The 19,296-nt window shown below is 43.3% G+C and overlaps 1 protein-coding gene across 1 annotated transcript in view; it reads left to right on the forward strand.

Annotated features, from left to right (window-relative positions):
• Nucleotides 1-17,962, forward strand: part of CRADD (CARD and death domain containing adaptor protein) — a 79,919-nt gene extending 61,957 nt beyond the window's left edge. Inside the window, exon 3 of the mRNA XM_082498251.1 lies at nucleotides 17,487-17,962. Within this exon, the coding sequence (XP_082354377.1) occupies nucleotides 17,487-17,782 (296 nt within the window). The 3' untranslated portion in view covers nucleotides 17,783-17,962. The remainder of the gene's footprint in view (nucleotides 1-17,486) is intronic.
• Nucleotides 17,963-19,296: the final 1,334 nt, after the last annotated feature.

The raw sequence follows: 19,296 nt of genomic DNA on the forward strand, positions 1-19,296 counted from the left end.
AGGAGGTTCCTGGCGAAAAATAAATGAAAAAAAAAAAAAAAAAACGAAAACAAACTGCTGAAGGGATAAACTAAATCAGTATGTGTTTCTGTCGCTGTCTTTCCCGGTACAGCCCTGCCTTATGTCCTTGCTATTGCAAATGAGGTTTGGGCTTGTTCCTGTGTCACAAGCATTTTTTTTTTTTCATGGGAGACATGGTGGGTTGCCTTCTGCGCCTTGTGGTGCAGGCTCTGCTGTCAACTCTGTGGATTTCTAGCTGGGAATTCGGATTTTCCTAGTAGCCTCCAAAAAAAAAACCCCTCCAACACCACCACCAGTTAAAGCATGAAGATTGTTGTAGGTAGTTAATTAAAAATTGTGTAATGTTAATTATATAGTCTGGCTAGATATGTGCTCCTGTAATACATAAAATAATGGTTTGAAGGAGGGAATTGGAGCAACAGCTATTTTTGTGTTGTTAAAGAAAGCAGCAGTCTTTATTTTTGAAAACAGCCAGGGGCTTGTTTGGCACCAAAACCTTAACCCAGCAGCCATCGTGCTTTGCCATCTGCTCAGACAAAGCACACCCTAAACAAGGTTGACTCCTGAGCAGAAACAGAGACAGTGTGCGATGTATACATGCACTCCCTTCTCATCAGTGACCTGCTCAGACCACTGCCCGTCAGCGCCATTGGAAAATCAATAGCCTCGGTGCCTTTTTCTTCTCCTTTACTGGCTGCTCCAGTCTTTGCCGCTCTCTCCATGCGTAGGAAAGGCTTTTGGCCGCTCGGGTTGTCTTCTCGCTCACCAGTGCTTTCTTCCCTCCTTCCCAAACATGTGGAGGCAGTGGGGATTAACACTGGGGGCATGCAAAGCCAACTGGCAGAAGGAAAGCATCACAAGCTGTGCATCCACACTGGGCTATGGGGCTTGATTTATACAGCCGGAGCCCTGAAAAGTGGTTTGCAAAGATACATATCAAGAGAAAAATTCAAGCTGACCTCTTGCCACACTTAAGGCTGGGATCCGTGCTAAATGAAACAGAGGTACCGGCTCCCTGCTGCCTTCCACACCAAATGCCAGTATTAACTGGACACTTATTTAGGAAATTTTAAATAAAAAAATGGCTTCTGGATCTCACTGAAAAAAAAAAAAAACCAGAAAAAAATCTGTCTTGGTGGAAAATTTTTGTGTTTTTTTTTTCCAACAGAAGCTGAGGAAATCATTATTCTCCCTGTCACTCTCCTTCCTGCTTGAAGAAGTGGGCGGGGAAGGAAAGAAAAAAGCTGGAGAACGAAGAAAAAAAGAAAAAAAAAAAACAAATTAATTATTTAAATGTAGGAGGGGATTTTTGTTATGGAAAAACTTGCAACATACCTTTGACAGGCGCGTCCACCCATCCGGTGGGAGGGCTGCGTGCCTGCCCGGTGTGGGTTAGGAGACAGACCAGTTGCCTTTATGTGATGGAGGGACACGGTGGTAAACACCCTGCCCCAGCTCCAGGGTCCTCCAGAAGCCACAGCACAAGGCAGGGAAGAGAAGAGAGATGGAGATGGCAGGCGGTGGGAATACACTAAGTCAGTACTAAGAGTGGGAGACCAGAAGGAATCCACACTGTGAACTGTCTGGGAAAATCTATCACTTTGTGTAAATGCAGACATCAGAATTTGACTCAAAGGTGTTTTTTTCCAGATTAAACAAAATGCCTTAAATTCCACGTGACGCAACTGGCAGAATAGAGGTGAGGTGCAGATGTTGGAGGATGCTTTGGTAAGCAGTGACAGTGGCTCAGCTATGGTCTTGGTGTAGCTGTTCATGAATTTTCGAGAAATTGTCATGACAGCACCTGCATGCACAAAGAGCACAGGTGGGAGATAGTTTTCAGATACTTTCATACCTGTGTTCACTGGATGACTGAAAACAGACAAGGCAAAACTTCACTGTCTCCATCTTAAGTGCAGAGGAGCTCCTCTGTGCGGAGCTTTCCTAGCTCCGTGGGTCAAAAGCTTTAGGAGGATCTGCTCTGTACAGAGCCCCGAGGTGGGAGCACCAGCCTCGTCCCAAGCACATGTGTGCATATTTGCCTCCACAACATTTCATTCTTTCTAGCTCAAATAGCTGCTGACCCCTTTGGTTGTCTGCTCCCTTTGGTTATTAGTACCTCAGTGGATTTCCAAATTCCAGTGTGCTCAATTCCATACTTGAGATTATTTGGGACAATTTATTATCTACATTATCGGAACCTGGTAATTTAGGTTCTCTGATTAAAACTGCAGAGGTGTAGCAGGGCTCCATCGGCATCTGACAATGGGCACCTTTCAAAGGGGTGGTCATGAGTAGGAAATCCATGGATGAGCTGCTGCGCTGTTGGCTCCTCTAGTGCTTTTCCTTTTGAACCTGTGTAGACCCAGCTCTTTGGAGTTACTGGAACATAATCACTGCAATCTCTGCATACATAAACTAATACATGCAAAGCCTTTTTCACAACTCACGCCCAAGATTGCAAACTCTCCAGCACAGTGTCTCTCCTCCCTACATGTTTGTGTTTAACACAATGAGTCCAGTCTCATGGGGAGTTTCCAGACAGTACAGTGTGGCAGCCATAAAATACAGTAGTTCAGATATAAGAAGGGCTGGGAGGCTATTGGTTCAGAGTTCCTGGAAAGCCTGGGATGGTGTACAAATGAGCTAATATCTAAAACATCCATCCAGAGGGACCCAGACAGGCTGCAGAGGTGGGCCCAAGCCAACCTCATGAAGTTCAACAAGGCCAAGTGCAAGGTCCTACATCTGGGACGGGGCAATCCCAAGCACAAATACAGGCTCGGCAGGGAATGGCTGGAGAGCAGCCCTGAGGAGAAGGACCTGGGGGTGCTGATTGACGAGAAGTTCAACATGAGCCAGCAATGCGCGATCGCAGCCCAGAACGCCAACCATATCCTGGGCTGCATCAAAAGAAGTGAGGCCAGCGGGTCAAAGGAAGTGATTCTGCCCCTGTACTCTACTCTCATGAGACCCCACCTGGAGTACTGCATCCAGCTCTGGAGTCCCCAACATAAGGACATGGACCTACTGGAGCGCATCCAAAGGAGGGCCACGAGGATGATCCGAGGGCTGGAGCACCTCTCCTACGAGGAGAGGCTGAAAGAGTTGGGGCTGTTCAGCCTGGAGAAGAGAAGGCTCCGGGGAGATCTTCTTGCGGTGTTCCAGTACCTAAAGGGGGCCTACAAGAGAGCTGGGGAAGGACTTTTTACTTGGGCATGTAGTGATAGGACGAGGGGGAATGGCTTTAAAGTGGAAGAGGGTAGGTTTAGATTAAACATTAGGAAGAAATTTTTCACTGTCAGGGTGGTAAGGCACTGGAAGAGGTTGCCCAGAGAGGTTGTTGAGACCCCATCCCTGGAGGTCTTTAAGGCCAGGCTGGATGTGACCTTGGGCAACCTGGTCTAGTGGGAGGTGTACCTGCCTAAGGCAGGGGGGTTGTAACTCGATGATCTTCAAAGTCCCTTCCAACCTAAACCATTCTATGATTCTATGAAATGTGTTTCTAAAGTGAATGTTGCACAATTAACTTAAGGCTTCAGAGGAATAAAAAGTATAGGCAGATTTGGTTTTCTGTTGGACAGGACAAGTGTGTCATATTTAATGATTGCTATAGAAAAATGTGGACTTCAAAATTAAAGCCACAGCTGTGTTGTCAGTCTAACAAAGTGTGTCGGATTGGGACATAGGGAGCTGTAGACTATTGCATAAAGCCCAAGGAGTTCTCGTTGTCTCTTTCCAGTAGAGTTTTGTCTTTTCCTAGGCTTCTCTTTTGGTCTACTAAGTGTATTCATGCAGTAATTATATTTTTTCTCAGGGTCAGAGACTGATGCGCAGGAGAGCTGTGCTGCAGATTGCTTCAGCTGCCTCCTGCTGTCCCTGCATGTAGCTCTGATCTTATCTGATAGATATTCTCAAGCTGCGTTTCTTAATGAAACTGTCTTTAAAATAGCAATCCATGGGTTTACAGAGCTACAAATTTTTTACAGTTGTGTATCTGAGACAATTGTATATGTTGCTTGAAATTACTCCATTAAACTTATGTTCAGCTGTTCCAAACGTACTGTTCCCTGTAAAAGGTGTGTTCCTGCCACACTTACAGACACAGGTGTCTTTGTTTGACTGAGTTTCTCTAATTGCATGTGGAAATAATTGCATGACACAAAGAACAGTATTAAAAATCACCTCTGCTTTCCTTGCTAGGTTTACAGAAGGGGTCTGTTGAGTCCCTTTGTCGAATACTTTGGACCTGGGTTGTTTAAAAAGGTTTAGTGGCTTCTTGTGGTGCTCCAGGGATTCTCGTCCCGAGTCTCACAATCCGCCTGCGCAGAGCTTCCTGAAAACATTGAGGCTCTTCACAGTTTTCGCTTGACTGTCCCCTTTCACTTGGCAGGTTTGGAAGTGAAAACTTTCACAAATCTTTAACTTCTGAAATGCCTCGAGCGAGGACTTGAGGGTGCCTAAAGTTCTCAAATGATTCAGACACAGTGTAAGTATCACTAAATAATGTCTAGTAAATAATGTGTCTTGAAAAGGCTGAGTCATAGCGGTACCTTCATGTTCTTGTCAACCTCTTTCGAGTAAACAAGCCCTCGTTTTCAACCTACAGAGCTGAATAAAGATACTTCATTAGTTCAGTCTTGTGGCTTTAGTATGCAACTCCTAGGCTGTATGACAGACTTAGAAAGCTGGAATCTCCCAAAATGAGGGAAAACCAAAACATTGCAGCCAAGTTTTTGTCTGTCTTCTGTACTTGAACTTGTAAACTTGCACATGAACCCTCTGTGCCTGTCCTTAGCATATTTACACGCTCTAAAGTGCAAGTGGCAGGTCAGGTTAGGTAGCTGGGCACGGTTTTTGTGGTTTGTACACAGCAAGACTGGGTTTGCCTATGCCGATGTGGTACGGTGCATTTCCGCAAATGGAAATTTGAGGCCACTTTCGCAGAATGTGTTAACCTCGCATCGCCAGATTGTTCGGCTCTTCTGTGAGGAGCACACACACAAAATAAGGTAACACGTTGAACACGAAGCTCAAAATATTTAGCCCTATCTAATGCCAAAATCAATTAGGAGGTTCATTGCAGAGTGTATTAGATTTCTTTAATAACCACTGCGTAGCAGTTACATCTGAAGAAAGAGGGAAGAGAAAGATGTTGTTTGTTTACAGTTCTGGCACTAAAGTTTTCAGTGTTATCAAAACCCCTCACCTCTTTGTTTATGAGTTTGTAGAACTAAAAAGATGTTTGCTTGAGGAAAAAAAAAAATCCTTTCTTAAGATTACTTTTCCATTGTTACCTCTAGGAGGTAGCTGTGATGTCAGGAACAGTTGCGGCGGGAGTAACAGCTCTTCTCTCTTGTTCATAGCAGGATTTCTGATTTGGCTCCCCCAGGGATACAAGCATCATTTGTATTTCTGCATTTCTGGGATGGAACAGATCTGTCTAGTTTTTTGTTTTGCCTTTTGGTTTTGTTTTAGTCTTACTTAGGTTAGGCATAGCTGTGTAAAAATCCCAAACCAAGTAAAATAAATCTTTTATGGTCTGTCTGATCTTCCAGCCTTTTCATTTCTGATGTTAAAACATTTTTATTTCTGATTTGCTATGTATGAAAGCCAAAATGACTGAAATTTCAATTCTGGATCAAAATCTGGCAGCTGGTAGGCTACAAAACTATGAGGGAAAACATTGTTCTGTATGCATGAAACACATGAAAGTTAATTGTTTAAGTAAAAGAGGTTTAGGTTTTGCGTATGAATTGTCCCACCAATACTAGCATAAATCTTCTACAAATACCGTAAGTAATACCCATGTTTGCTAATAGCTTGTTTGATTTTGAACTTGCTTCGGTTGCTTTGGCAAAATAGTATTCCTGAGTGAGTAAAAGAGTAATTGGCTCCACAGCCTTCAAGTGCGTGGCTGCAGCTGTGAGTCACCTCGTTACTTTCAGTACTGTCTTGGGGTCTTTCATGAGTGCGGCTGGTCAGCGTGCTGTGTCACCCCGTACAAGCCCTGTCACAGGGCAGCCACGAGCCACGCCAGTGAGCGCATCGCACGGGATATTAGGTCAGTGCTGACTCAGAGGGGAAAGGAGTACTCATCAAAGCCGTGGCAGTGTAAAGTGCTCTGTGAATTAGGGCCGCTGTTTATGAAATTACTTCACCCATCCTCCCATTCTCATCCTTTTTCTCACAGGGTGATGTAACAGTTCCCTAACCTGAATTTGTGGAAATTAAATCAAAAAGGAGGTGGATTTGACTTGCAGATGTCTAAGACTCTGATCTTTTTTTATTAAGAATTTGAAAATGTTTGTTTGTTTGTTTTACACACGCACACACACACAAATCTAATCTCACATGTGCTTTACAGATAATTAGAAGTCCTGTGACTGTGACCTTCTAAAATTACTGCCCAGTCAGTCAGCTAAACTTGCTTTTGGACAGTACCGATCTCTCAAACCAGCCATGAGATTCCAAATCGACTTCTTTCAGATCTTCAAGTGACTTGGCACTTGAGAGGGCTGGTTGCAATGCTGAGCCTCCCACTAGTCTGGAAATGCAGAGAAGCAGATGCTGCCACCTGAAGCTCTCCTTCCTGACACCTATGGAAAGTCCTGTCTTCTGACTCAGGCTGTTGAATCGCGGGCTTGGCAAGGCAGGCGTAGCGACCGGCTGTAGCTGCGCAGTGTATTTTAGTACCAGTACCTGTTTTTTCCTGTGGATTTTGAAATGTCGAAAAGTCTGCTAAAGTTCGTAAGCCTTTAAGGCACTGACACAAGAAAAGGAGGAAAAAAAGAAAGCAGGAGGGGTCCAAGTCCCTGTTGCTTGTGGCATTTTGTGAAGCCTTTTACACCTGCACAAAATGCCTGTAAAGAGACACTAAACAAACCCGGTGCGTTTTGTTTACTTGCTTTGCAGGGGTGTAAATGATTAAATAAAATGCCAAGCAGTGGAGGATTCAGCATAATGATTGTACTGTTTTAGCTTGCTCTGCATGGCTTGTTCTATTAATATATGTTTGTGGTCAGGAAGGAACGCAGTCTCACTTCGCTAAAATCTGAAACTCGGTAAAGCATAATATGTGCAGTATTAATTTTGGTTTGACACCTGCCAGGCAAAGATCCTCACCAGCCAAAGGCATTCTTCTCAACCAAGCTCCATCTGTTGCGCAGATCTTCGGTTCTGATATTTCTAACTACTCGAGCCAAAGCAAAAAGAAGAGCCAACTTGAAGAAAAAAAATCTCTAGGAAGAATGAACAGTTTTATCAAGGCTAAATATAATGGCTTGTTGTCATACTTGGTTTAAGTCCTGTAAGGGAAACATGTGCGATTAGTTGTGTTGTATAAGAAAACAGTCCTTCATACTGGCAGTATGATTTTTGTTGTTGTGTGAAAGGAACATTGCTAGCTAAAGTCCAAGCACATGCTGTCGTTGTTGAAATGCTGCAGCCTTTAGAAAGATTTCTTGGTAGAGAAGTTGCTAGTAAAAAATGTACTCACTTACTGTACTCGGCAGATAAAAAACCCAAGGAGCCGACTGTGATTCTTGCATGCAAAGGAACAGCAGGATTAACACTTGCCTCAGCTCTTTGAAAGACGGCTTAGGCTATTTGAAATAAGCATTCAAATAGCATCTGTCGAAAGAAGTTAACTTCCAATCCCCTGACAAAAGTTGCCTGATGAGTTTGTCACCTAGCTGAGAAAATAATCATTAATTGCTCCGGTTGTCTTTGTTTTGCACTTTGGAGTGGGTGAATTACTCTGTCAGAGCTGCCCTGCCCACCCTGGAAAACATTTGCCTCCTGTGAAACCATGAGAAGTCTACTGCAAATATGAATGTGCTTTATGATCATCATGACTTCGTACAACCATCTGCTGATAGTTAATTATTAGTTGTGATAGCGTGGAGAAGAAACTTGACTGAGGGAAACGATGTCCCTGTGTGCTTCAGACCAATATTTAATGGTTGAAAATGGGATATTATCAAACTCTGTTGAATTCACTAAGAACTGCAGAGCATTCAAATGTATATAGAAATCCACTGGCAGACTTCAGAATTTGATTTTTTCTGCATTATTTCTAGAGTTGACTCTTGCTGTGACTGCCAGCATGTAAACCAGAGACTCTCGTCTCTCCTCTCAGGCAATCAAGGTAGCTTTGTGCTGTCTAGTTGCACCTGGCTTCCAAAAAAACGGGCATACGTCTTCTTTCCATATAACTTTTCAAGTCGTATTTGTTCATTTGGAAAAAAAAAAATTTGGCCAAGGTCTGAATGCTCAGTATCTCTACTTAAGCAGTTCTTCCAAATAATTCCTAAAAGCTCAGGTGTTCCTCAGCACCTCCCAACTGAGTAAAAAAATTTTTTTTCCATTAGTGTAACGCCGCATGCTGAACCTGTTCATGCGCTTATACCAAAGGTATCACTGCAAGGATGCCATCGTTAACTGAGGCTTCAGTGCTGATGCATATAGCTTATTTACTTATAACAATATAGAAATCTACGTAAAATATTAATCAAAGTTTACTTTCATTTCGGGGCCTACAGCAGCATCGAGTGCTGCTAAAAGTAAAAAAGTTTAAAACCACAGTATGATTAAATCCAATCCTGTCTGTAATGTAGGGTAATCCTGCTTGAAAAGAGAGCAGATATTACAGTGTGTTCTGTTTGTATTTTCTTTGCGTAGGTATTCTTTTCCTTGCATGCATCTGCAGTCACCGTTTTATTTATGAAATTACTTATTTGATTTCATTGTATTCAACAGCAGAGAAATACTAGGTGGGATTGTAATTAATTCTTTGAATAACATCCACACTATTAACTGCTGAAACTTCCTCCCTGCTCTTCCCAATAAAATGCAAATACAGAAGTGAAACCCAATTTCTTTCAGCTCCTTAAACCCAAGGGTTGCTCCCTGTGGCTTGAAAAGGGTGAAAACTTAAGACAGCATGAATTTATTTAGGGACTTCTCGTCAATCTGTTTAACATGGATTAATACTGAAGGCCATCAGTATAGCAGAGATCTGTGGTACAAAACCTGTAAGACAGATTAAAAAAAAAGTTCAGGAACACTGCGTAGCTACTGGAACTGAATAGTGGGAATACAATTGAAAACTTTTGTCATGAAATCTGAATGTTTATGTTTCAGGTTTTAGCAGTCTGCTGCCACATCCGCAGCTACTAGGCAGTTATTAGCAAGTGATAAAGAATATACAAATTAGCTGCTGGTATTGAGCCAAAATAGAAACATCTGCGTTCTTGAATTGCCTGTAGATTTACAAATTTTTATGCTGGCTTTTTTCCCTGCCCCAATACCCAAAATGTACTTAATGTCACAAAGCATGGTGCTTTAGAGCTCACACAGGAGAAGAGATTGCCAACAAATGAAGATATATGTACTCTTTAATTACACCGGTAATGCTGAGTCCCATCAATCCTTTGGCAGGAAGGGGTTGAATTTGGTACCATGGGTGGATTCTGCTTCACTTGAGGGAGATTGTTTAAAGTTGCCATAGATTTGATTATCATGGGATCACGGCCACAATTTATTCTGCAACTTGGCTGTCATAGTATTAGATTCCATTTTTTTAAAAATAAGGCAGAGGACTCCCTGTCTTTTAATATAAGTCTTAAAAAAACATAACGATGTGGAGTAATGCAGCCAGTCTTAAAAATTTGTTTCATATTTACTTTCATTTTGATTAGTGCTTTTCATAATTTAATTACAAGACACGGAAGTGTAAATTACCATGACAGAAGTATGCTTACGAGTGTTTTATGATCACTAATTGACAGAGATTGGTTTTATTCATACACATTCTGTATATTAATGACTGTTTGCATTCATCAGATCAGAAAGTATCAAGATACAGAAACTTTACAGTCCTGCGTTTGTGAAGCATACCTGCGGCATATACTCATGCAAACATAAAATACTCTGTCAAATTTGGTTTACTGTAATGTGGCCGGTTGAAAAAAATGTGCCGCTTTCTAAACCCTTGGTTTAGGTGTTTTTCTTTTAGTGTGCTTATAGTACAGATTCCATTCTGCAGTTTAGTCTGAGCGTTTAACTGACGGAGATTTGATTTTGATTGCCTTAGAGAAGATAGTATTTATTCTTAGGAAGGTAACTGGGCCTGTTGTTCCTACAAAGGTACAGGTTTCCCATTACTGGGATTTCCTCGTGCTGAGGCAGCTCTATGGGGGAAGAAGCGGGACTTCCCAAGCAGACATCAGAAATCATCACATGCTTGGTGGTCATCATTAAATGGTGTCCTCTGATAGCCTCAAATGGGATGAAGGAGGTGGGCAGCTCTTTGGTAGTGAGCAGAAGCCTACAGAGGAGGCAACCAGTGCAGGTAAGTGGAACAGCTACCACATTCTTCTAGCTCGCAGCTACCCGTGTAACTCACCACTCACGTTTGGCAGGAGAGACAGAGAAACAGCAATGCACGTGCTAAAAGCAGAAGGCTATACATCGTCTCCAAGTTATATTAATCTTCTTCTGTAAGTTATTTTAATCTGAGTGTATTAACTTTATATATGGAAAGATCCATCTATAATGGGGGCAGCTATCTGTCTTCAAATAGTACAGGATTTACAGTTTAATTTTTCTCGATCCTCGGTCAAACGCTTTTTGAAACCCACTGACATCAGGAGGAGGACCTGGTGGTTTTGAATAGACTTTGGATAGGCTGCATGATCCATGCTGTTTGCAGATGTATAGAAAAGATACGTATATGGTGATACAGGGAAGAGAAGTATTTTTCCATGTTCCCTGGAGCACGATTATTTGGAGCTGTTGCAAAACACCGATGTTCCCTTCCCAGCCTTTGAATCAGTCTGGTGTTTAATTAGTAACAACGACAACAAGAAAAAAAACAACACCCAAATTACACAGTAGGTGTTGGTTTCTGGATAGTCTGTTCTACTTTTTCCACTGATCAGTGATTTGAGCTTGTTTCTTGGGTTTAAACAGGCCCCGAATCAGACCCTTCTAAAGTTCACAGCAACAAAATAACCTTATAATGCTTCATGATCATTTTTAACTTGCGCAGGAGGGAGTAAGCGCTGCATTCTCCATGCAGTCCTGCCAAGTGTCTTATATCTAGCGTGATACTTCCCCATCTGGCACTCGAGTCATTCATTGCCGCAGGTTGGCTTAGAGCTCATGAATTTGGATGTGCTGTAGGAAGAGGGTAGGCATTTGCCTGCAGTTCCACCAGTTAGGACAGGGTTGGGAGAGAACAGCTGAACAAGAGCAGAAGAGCAGCCGCACAAACAAAGGACTGCTGTCACCTCCTATCCCCTTTTCTAACAAATCAAGCTAAGCCATCCCCTGCAGTTACCCAGCACCTTCTGTTTATTCAACCATTCCCTCCAGGACCTCCACCATGTTCTGGTCGTTCACTTCAGGTGATCTACAGCACCCACTGGGATCCCTCAAAACGCTCACTGTCTGCTTTCCCTTTCACCCAGCATCTCTGGCGGCTCAAGGTTGGCTGCAGCTTTCAGAAGTCTTCGATCTCTCCATTAGTGGGAGTGTAACATACTTACCTTCCAATTCAGGTTCTGCAACCCCACCTCACTGCTCTTGAAAGCCTGTCCCAACCCGCCAAATGTTGTTCTGCTTCATGACCCACTTCTACCGTGGTGCTCAGGCCAAGGGGATTTCACTTTAAAGCAAATATACCTGGTTATGTGCAAGTTGTTTGCTATTGTGACATTCAGTCATTAAATAACTTCTGGAACATAGCGCAGCTCCCAAAACACACAGCACACAGTCTGGCAACCGTGACCATGCCCGTTCAGTGCCCACTGCTGGGTCTGTGGCTCAGGGTGGCTGAAGAAGCGCACTGCGCTCTGAGGGGACGGGAAGGAAGCTGAGCCTGGCACCAGATTCTTTATTATCTATCTTTGCCTTTAGCTGAAGTGCCCCAAATGCCACTGGCTGCTGGCATGGTAGCCACAATGGCTCTGTGGAGCTTCAAAGTCCCTTTGAGCGTAATTTCCTATAGTAACCAAGGCTGTGTGCTCCTCTGCTGTGGGCCGTTGTGTGTATGCATACCCCTAGTAGCTTCTGAACCTGTTGGCCAACGTCAAGAAGCCTGCCTAGTTGCTGTTGTGGAAAGGAGCAGTTTCATGAGTGTCTTGAGAATCGGTAAGTAGCTGGAGGAGAGAAGTCCTGAAGCACGAGTCAGCTGTAGGACTCGCACCTGGGGGAAACAAGGCATCTTCGGTTTGCTGCTTGATCTAACTTTAGCACTTCTCAGGGAGGAACTGTACTCCAGATGCCAGGAAAGACAATTAAAGAGGACTCTGAAATGCTTGCTTTGAACTCTTTCGAAATTATGAACAGGATCTGGTAAGAGGGTCAAGTGAACAACAGTTAGTGACTTGAGTGCAGATCACTGAAGGACTCCATACCTGTCAGTAGAAGCTGAGGCCAGATGCAGGCACTCCTTTTTATAGTCTCATTCCAGCTATGCACGGTCTGAAGCCCAAAATCACCTACCTGTTTCTGATGTGATTATATAAAAATTGAAGCATTTGCCTAGCACTGCTTCTGCCAAGGGCTCTTGCATTCAATTTAGCTCTGTTTCAGCACACCCCTTGGTTCCCAGGAGAGTTTGCTCTCCACCAGATTCCATTCTTTAGGCTGGGAAGTGTTCTTGACCCTTCCCAGGGAAATCTTTATACTTTTTGCTGGAAGGATTTATCAGGAGAAAGGGAATAAAGAGGAGCATGACTGTGCTCCTCAGCATCAGGATGTGCAGCTCAGAGACACCTGGAATCCCATCTCTGCTTCCAGGGCTGCTTCTGTCTTCTTATCTACTGAGTATGTACATGGTCATTTAAGTAGATAAAATGCAGAGGCAGCGCTGGAAGCAGAGGCCAGTCCCCAGATCATGCTTTCCCAAGGGGCAGATTTATTAGATAGTTATTAGATAAGAGGTGGGCCATTGTATCCCTGGCTGTCCAGCTGCCTCATGAACTGCCTGTGGAGTTGTTCTTGTAGGATTAGGCAGCAGCTGATTGAGACTTTTTCAGCACTTTGGATTCGGGTACATCACTTCCATCAAAGTCCCTTCTACACAGCAAAGAGCAAAAGCCAATAAGTTGATTTTGTGTTGCGTCATGCAAAAATGTATTGACTGCTTAAGGGAGAAGGCTCCCTGAAACTGCAACAGATGCTTTTGGTCGTGCACAGAGAAGTCATACTTACATGGAGAAGGGTCCTTTGGAAAAAAACATAAAGCACTTTGGGCTGCCGGCGGTTCTGAGGAATCAGCTGAGTACTTTGCAGATCATCCAAAAATGCCTCAGCACTTTTCGGTGCTGTGTCCTGTGTTGGATCCAAGCTGGCTTGCTCCCCATTGCGTTCCAGCAGCATGGAGAGCGGGAGGTCAGTTCCTTAATGCTGATAAAAGATTTTCCCATGGTGCAAGACAGCCTAAGAGATGATCTCAGCTTTTTTCATTACCTAGAGATGGTGATGAGGAAGCAAGAGCCAAAAAAATCTTTGAGTCAAAGCTCATTTTCATTGGATTATCTTGCATCCTCCCACTTGTGCCAAGCGGGACAGAGCTGGGGTGGGTTTATTTTCCACCCCCGTTTGTTGCAACATCTTCTTGGAGAGGTCCTGAAGAAAAAGAAATGCAAAAGCAGTGACCGGCTGCCTTTGCCCCATATATAGCTTTGGCATCTGCGTTACTCTGTTTTGTCTGGTACGTATCTGTGATACTGTCTATTTATATCCAGTTCTGTTTCCTGTCCACGCTCACCAGCACCCTCATATCTCCCAGTCTGTGCAATGGTCTGGAAGCACAGATGGCCACACAGGCCAGAAGTTATCAACATCTCCTGGTTTTTAACTGGGACAGCTAGGATACAGGCTTAGGGTGGATGAGCTTCCTTGACCAGTGAGAGCTGGAGACAGGGAGAAGAGTGTTCCCTTGTGCTGCAACTTCGAATAGAAGGAGCTGCCGGTTTTTCGCGGGGTCAATTTCAGCTCCAAAACCAGGATGGAGAGTGTCCTCCCTACCTTCAGGCTGGAGAAAGGGGATTTTCATGGTCCCAAGTGCCGTGCCAGCAAGCTGCTGGCAGTCTCAGGAGAGCGGCTCTGCACCAGGCTGGCTCGCACCCCAGCACAAAGCTGTTGGCTCCCCTTTCCTCAGGGGCTTGGTGGCTTCAGTGTGAGCAGCCAGACTTCAGCCTCTAAATCTCCACAGCGCGTGGCCCTGGAACTTTGTGGCGTAGACCATGCCCATAGCTGGACATGGTGTTTCGCTCAGTGTCCTCACTGAAGGTGACGGCACCCCAAATTGCTTTCTCCAGGGAAACCCTCAACACCCTCCGGTGGTGCCCTAAGCCCTGCTTCTTCCCATTTCTGATAGTGCAGTCCTCGTTTTGCTAAGCTGAAGCATATACCTAACACAAGCACATGCACCTCCGCATTGGATCCATCTAAAGCAAGAAGAGCTTCACATTTTTTGCAAAATTGAGGTCTCAGCATCCTAGATGTAGCTCAAATGCAACTGCAGGATCTGCATAATTGAAACTTTTGCTCTAATCTCATTGCCTCCCTCAGGCAGTTCCTGACAAATGGAGATTATAATTGAGGGTCTGTAGTAAACGTAACTAAAAAAAGGCATCTTTAATGTTTTTGCAATGTGTTCAAAGCAGCTTGGGTGCTGAGCGCAGAAAACTCATTTCCCTTTTACCTGAAATGCCATTATGTTTATTAAATTAAGAGTGGCATTATTCCTAGAACATATCCAGATCTTTTTGTGATTTTGCATTTGTCATAACTAAAAGGTCTCACTAAATATTTCTCTATACCTCTAAATAATATTGCCCATCATGTAATACTTGTCTCAGATTTTTCTCAGTGACTTTGTATCAGAGCTGAAAAAGAGCTATCACAGAAAATAAAATGGGACTAAAATAACAGTCCTTGGTATTAAATTTAACATTTGGCTTCTGTCCCAGAATTTTCCACATCCATATTAGAATCAGATGGTAGCGTAAGATGAAAAGATTTCCTGGATGGGTTTTATTCTTATTCTTATTAAAGGGCTGATAACAGGCTGAAGGCAAGATACTTGTTGTAGTAAAAAAATCTGCCTAGTATCAAAGGCTGGATGGACAAGCTGACATGTATTATTGTTAGGCCTCCCTGCTTGATCACATTTCAGTGTCATAAAATCATTCTGCTAGTGAACATGAAGAATTCCCATGTGAGAGCAAAAAGCGCAGGCTGGCAGGTAGTGCTCCTTTATGCTTTATTCTTGGTAGCTGACCGTAAGACAATACAAGGGCTTAATATCAAGAAGCAGTGTTTCCAACAGCACGGTGTAGCTATACTTATTTTAAATTTGAGTTATTTTCAGATATCTGCATTCATGAAAGGCACTCCCTCATCCTAACTTACCTGTGGAGCTGGTGTCCCGCGTGATGTGACAGCGTAGGGCAGCCCCACGGCTATTGCTCAGCCATTTTTAGGAGCTATGCATCCTCTGCCCTGTCCCCGAACCAGCCACTTGCCCCGGGTTTCTTTGGCAATCTGGATACAGAAAGATCAAAGGGACCTAAATACTCTTCAGAAAGCAATTTTCCCTTTACTCAAAACAGCTTTGTATAGTACTTATGTATGATTGGGCTTAAATTGTACAAACGTTTGCAGGCTCTGGGTATTCTATGCAAAAACAATTACTTTTGATAAAATGAAGGAGTGGTGCTTTCTAGTGTTGCTGTTCTGCTGTAGTGGAGACTGCGAGCATGATATTGGAGCTATAAATTAGATCTTGCAAAGCGGCTCTTCTGTAGGGAGTCTGCTGCTTCAGACCGACAGGCTATAATTAGCGTTTTCTTGGGGATATTTTTGCTGTGTTTTGATGCAGTATCTTCAGCGACAAAAGTAGAGCAGCAATTGCAGGCTACATCGACCTTTCGTTTCAGCTTGTGAGTGCAAAGGGTATCGAAGAGCAAATATGCTTAATAGATATCTTATGCTGCTTTTTTAAATACACCTTTTTAAAGCAACTGGTATGTGGTTTGACTTTACAGGCAGAGAATCATTTCACCAGCACTGGGTGTTTACAGTGTCGATGTCAACATCTGAGCTTGTACCCAGCACTCCTTTTACAGTCAATGGAGAGAAATGTGCACGTTTAGAGGAGTGATTTATCTGATTATTTTAGACATCTTCTTTCCGGTGAGATGGATTGTATTCTAGAAGAGTCTATTCCTCTCCTAAGCGATAGTTAATCCTAGTATAATTAGTTCAGGAGAGGCTATCTGTAGTTAAGTGAGATGGATCCCATACAGCATGTTTCTGAATAGCACTGTAGCACTGTATTCTCACTCTGCTATTAACACTGTTTGCTTTTTTTTTTTTTTTAATGATCAGATTACCATAGGGAATAGACAAAGATATCACTTGTGTTTATAAGAAATACTTGGTTTGCTCCCTAAGAGATTTTTACCACTGATAATTACAGCTACCTTAATTGCTTCCTGTGAAAGCTGGTTTGGTAGTTGTATTGATCCTGTCCTTCATGACTCAGGTACCAGTTTGATGCTAAACATCTTCTCGGATGAAGAATGTGTTCTGGGGCATGTTGAGTAAATGGGCAATAGTAAGGGACATAGGGCAAAAATCTGAGAGAACATGGGACTTCCTTGCACTCTCCTGAAAATGGCTTCAAGGAGCCAGGTGAATGGGGCTGTAGCACGTACATGCCTGTTTTCAGGAGTGTTACTACAACAGGGATGAGGGATAAGGAAGCATAATTGGTACTGGGGAACAGTGTTGATGCCCTGTTCATTTGGGTTCACCTGAACCATGCTTATGGGTTCGTTCAAATAGAAGAAAAGCCCCCCAAACTGGTGTCCTCAAGACGAGTTTGCCATATATGGCAGGGCACAGAGGGTAAGCAGCATCTTCGGAGACAGAAGAATTTCCTGTGAAAAGCCCTCAGCAAAAAAACCCACCAGTAATACCTAGTAACTAAGGAATCAAAGTTATTTCTGAAGTGTATAAACAGTCAAAGAATAGGAGTAATAAGGTATTATTGGTCCCTTGTTTGTCATTTGTCACTATATTGTACTGGTGCAAGCAGATTGATTTTCGGAGGGTGATGGCTACTGGAAACATGTTCCCCAAAATCTATAATTAGTTTTGGAAGTCTTGGCTTTGGAGGAGAATTCTGATATGTGGATTATTGACATGCAAAACCTGAAGGCTCCCTAGTGTGGTCCACTGAGCATTAGTTTTCCTCTAATTAATCTTCTGGTTGATTATATAGTTAATTTTTCTAGGTGAGTATGTATTCTGTTTCTTTAACGAATTCTTTCATCTCAGCTTTGCTTATTCCCTCTTTTGTCTAGGTCTTACGTTAATATTTACAGCATTGCCTAGTCAGATCTGCATGCATTTTCTTTTTCTTTTTTTTTTTTTTTTCACAGATGTAACTGAAATTGCACCATGTATTTTGAAGACTTCACCAACAGATCAGCAGCTGAACAAGCTTGCGAGGAGACTGGGACCCGAATGGGAGCATATAGTTCTGTGCTTGGGTTTGTCCCATACTGACATCTATCGATGTAAAGTCAATCACCCTCACAACCTGCAGTCACAGATCATAGCTGCATTTGTCCTGTGGAGACAGCGTTTGGGGAAAAAAGCAACAATCCAAAGTCTGCAAGCTGGTCTGATGGCAGAAGAAGTGGATCCTTCTGTGATACAGTACATGCTTGAGTGAAGCATTGCTGTTGATTGGGAGCTTTCAAGTACTTTGTTAAATTAATTAAAGAGGAATCACTGAAATGTGTGTTGAAGATTTGACGCCTCAAACTGGAAAAAATGGGGTTGGGAAGTGTGGTTTTATTAAGCTTAAACATTCCAGTTTTCTATGGCATCTTGTGACTTGTAATTCTTTTCATGCCAGATTAATTTTTAGCAGGCATTAAAAAATGGATCACTCTTTCCTGTTCGCTTTTGTACTATTCCAGTGGGGATATAGGGTGACACTTAAAGTCCTTGCAAGCAGGAGGCCCTGCAGTGAGTTCAGCAAGGTTTCTGGTTTCATTGCGGGAGGAACACTTGGTTTAACCTATTTTCTGGACTGTGTAGGAGCCTTTTTTTACTGCTGTTCCATGCTAGTTCCCTGATATCCCAGCAAGAAATGAGAATAATCACTGTTACTAATTTAACAATTTTACAACAGTTATTGCAGGTGGCTAATTTCACATTTATAAAAGTTTTAGCACATACGGTTTCTTTCTAGGATAGATGGCTGCCACCTTAGTCTGCCTTTGAAACTGGCCCTAAGTGGAAGTAACAGGAACCTCGTGTGCCTGTGAGGGTTTCTCCACTGATTATTTAATGTGTTTTTGCAAGGAGACAGGCACCATGTACGTATGCCATCTCTCAGCATAGCATGGGTGGGGAGTTCTCAGTAAGACACGCAGCAGAAAAGTGACCAGAAGATAGGCAGAGGTGGCAAACAGAGCGAGAAAGGGCCTAAAAAAATGAGACAACTTCTAAGTTATCCATGTTTGTCTCCACTAATAAACAGGGAGACAACCTGGCGCCTGCTCAGTCTTTGTGGTATGCTCTGGATCTAGGTAATCTTGTTTCACTGAAGTTTTACTCTTAGGTGGGGTGTCATAGGCACCTTTCTCTGACCACTGCATGCCCAACAGGGTATTGAAACTTGTAGGTCTTTTCTGGTCAAGATGAACTCCCCACTGCTCTCCTTCCAGCTTGTGCCATCCAGCAAGCTTGTTTGCTTTCTACCGGCTTTTCTGCACCTAATGGGGGCAGCTTCGACACTCCTGTCCCTAGTTCTTTGCCAGCTGTAATTGTACCACCAGTGATGACTAGATTTTATAGAATCATAGAATGGTTTGGGTTGGAAGGGACCTTGAAGATCATCTAGTTCCAACCCCCCTGCCGTGGGCAAGGACACCTCCCACTAGACCAGGTCGCTCAAAAGTCCATCCAGCCTGGCCTTGAACACCTCCAGGGATGGGGCATCCACGACTTCTCTGGGCAACCTGTTCCAGTGCTTTACCACCCTGACAGTGAAAAATTTCTTCCTAATATCTAATCTAAATCTACCCTCTTTTGGTTTAAAACCGTTATCCCTCGTCCTATTGCTACACTCCCTGATAAAAGAGTCCCTCCTCATCTTTCCTGTAGGCCCCCTTTAGGTACTGGAAGGCAGCTATAAGGTCTCCCAGGAGCCTTCTCTTCTCCAGGCTGAACAACCCC

The sequence above is a fragment of the Vanellus vanellus genome (genome assembly GCF_965231255.1).
Source record: "Vanellus vanellus genome assembly, chromosome: 1".
Taxonomy (NCBI): domain Eukaryota; kingdom Metazoa; phylum Chordata; class Aves; order Charadriiformes; family Charadriidae; genus Vanellus; species Vanellus vanellus.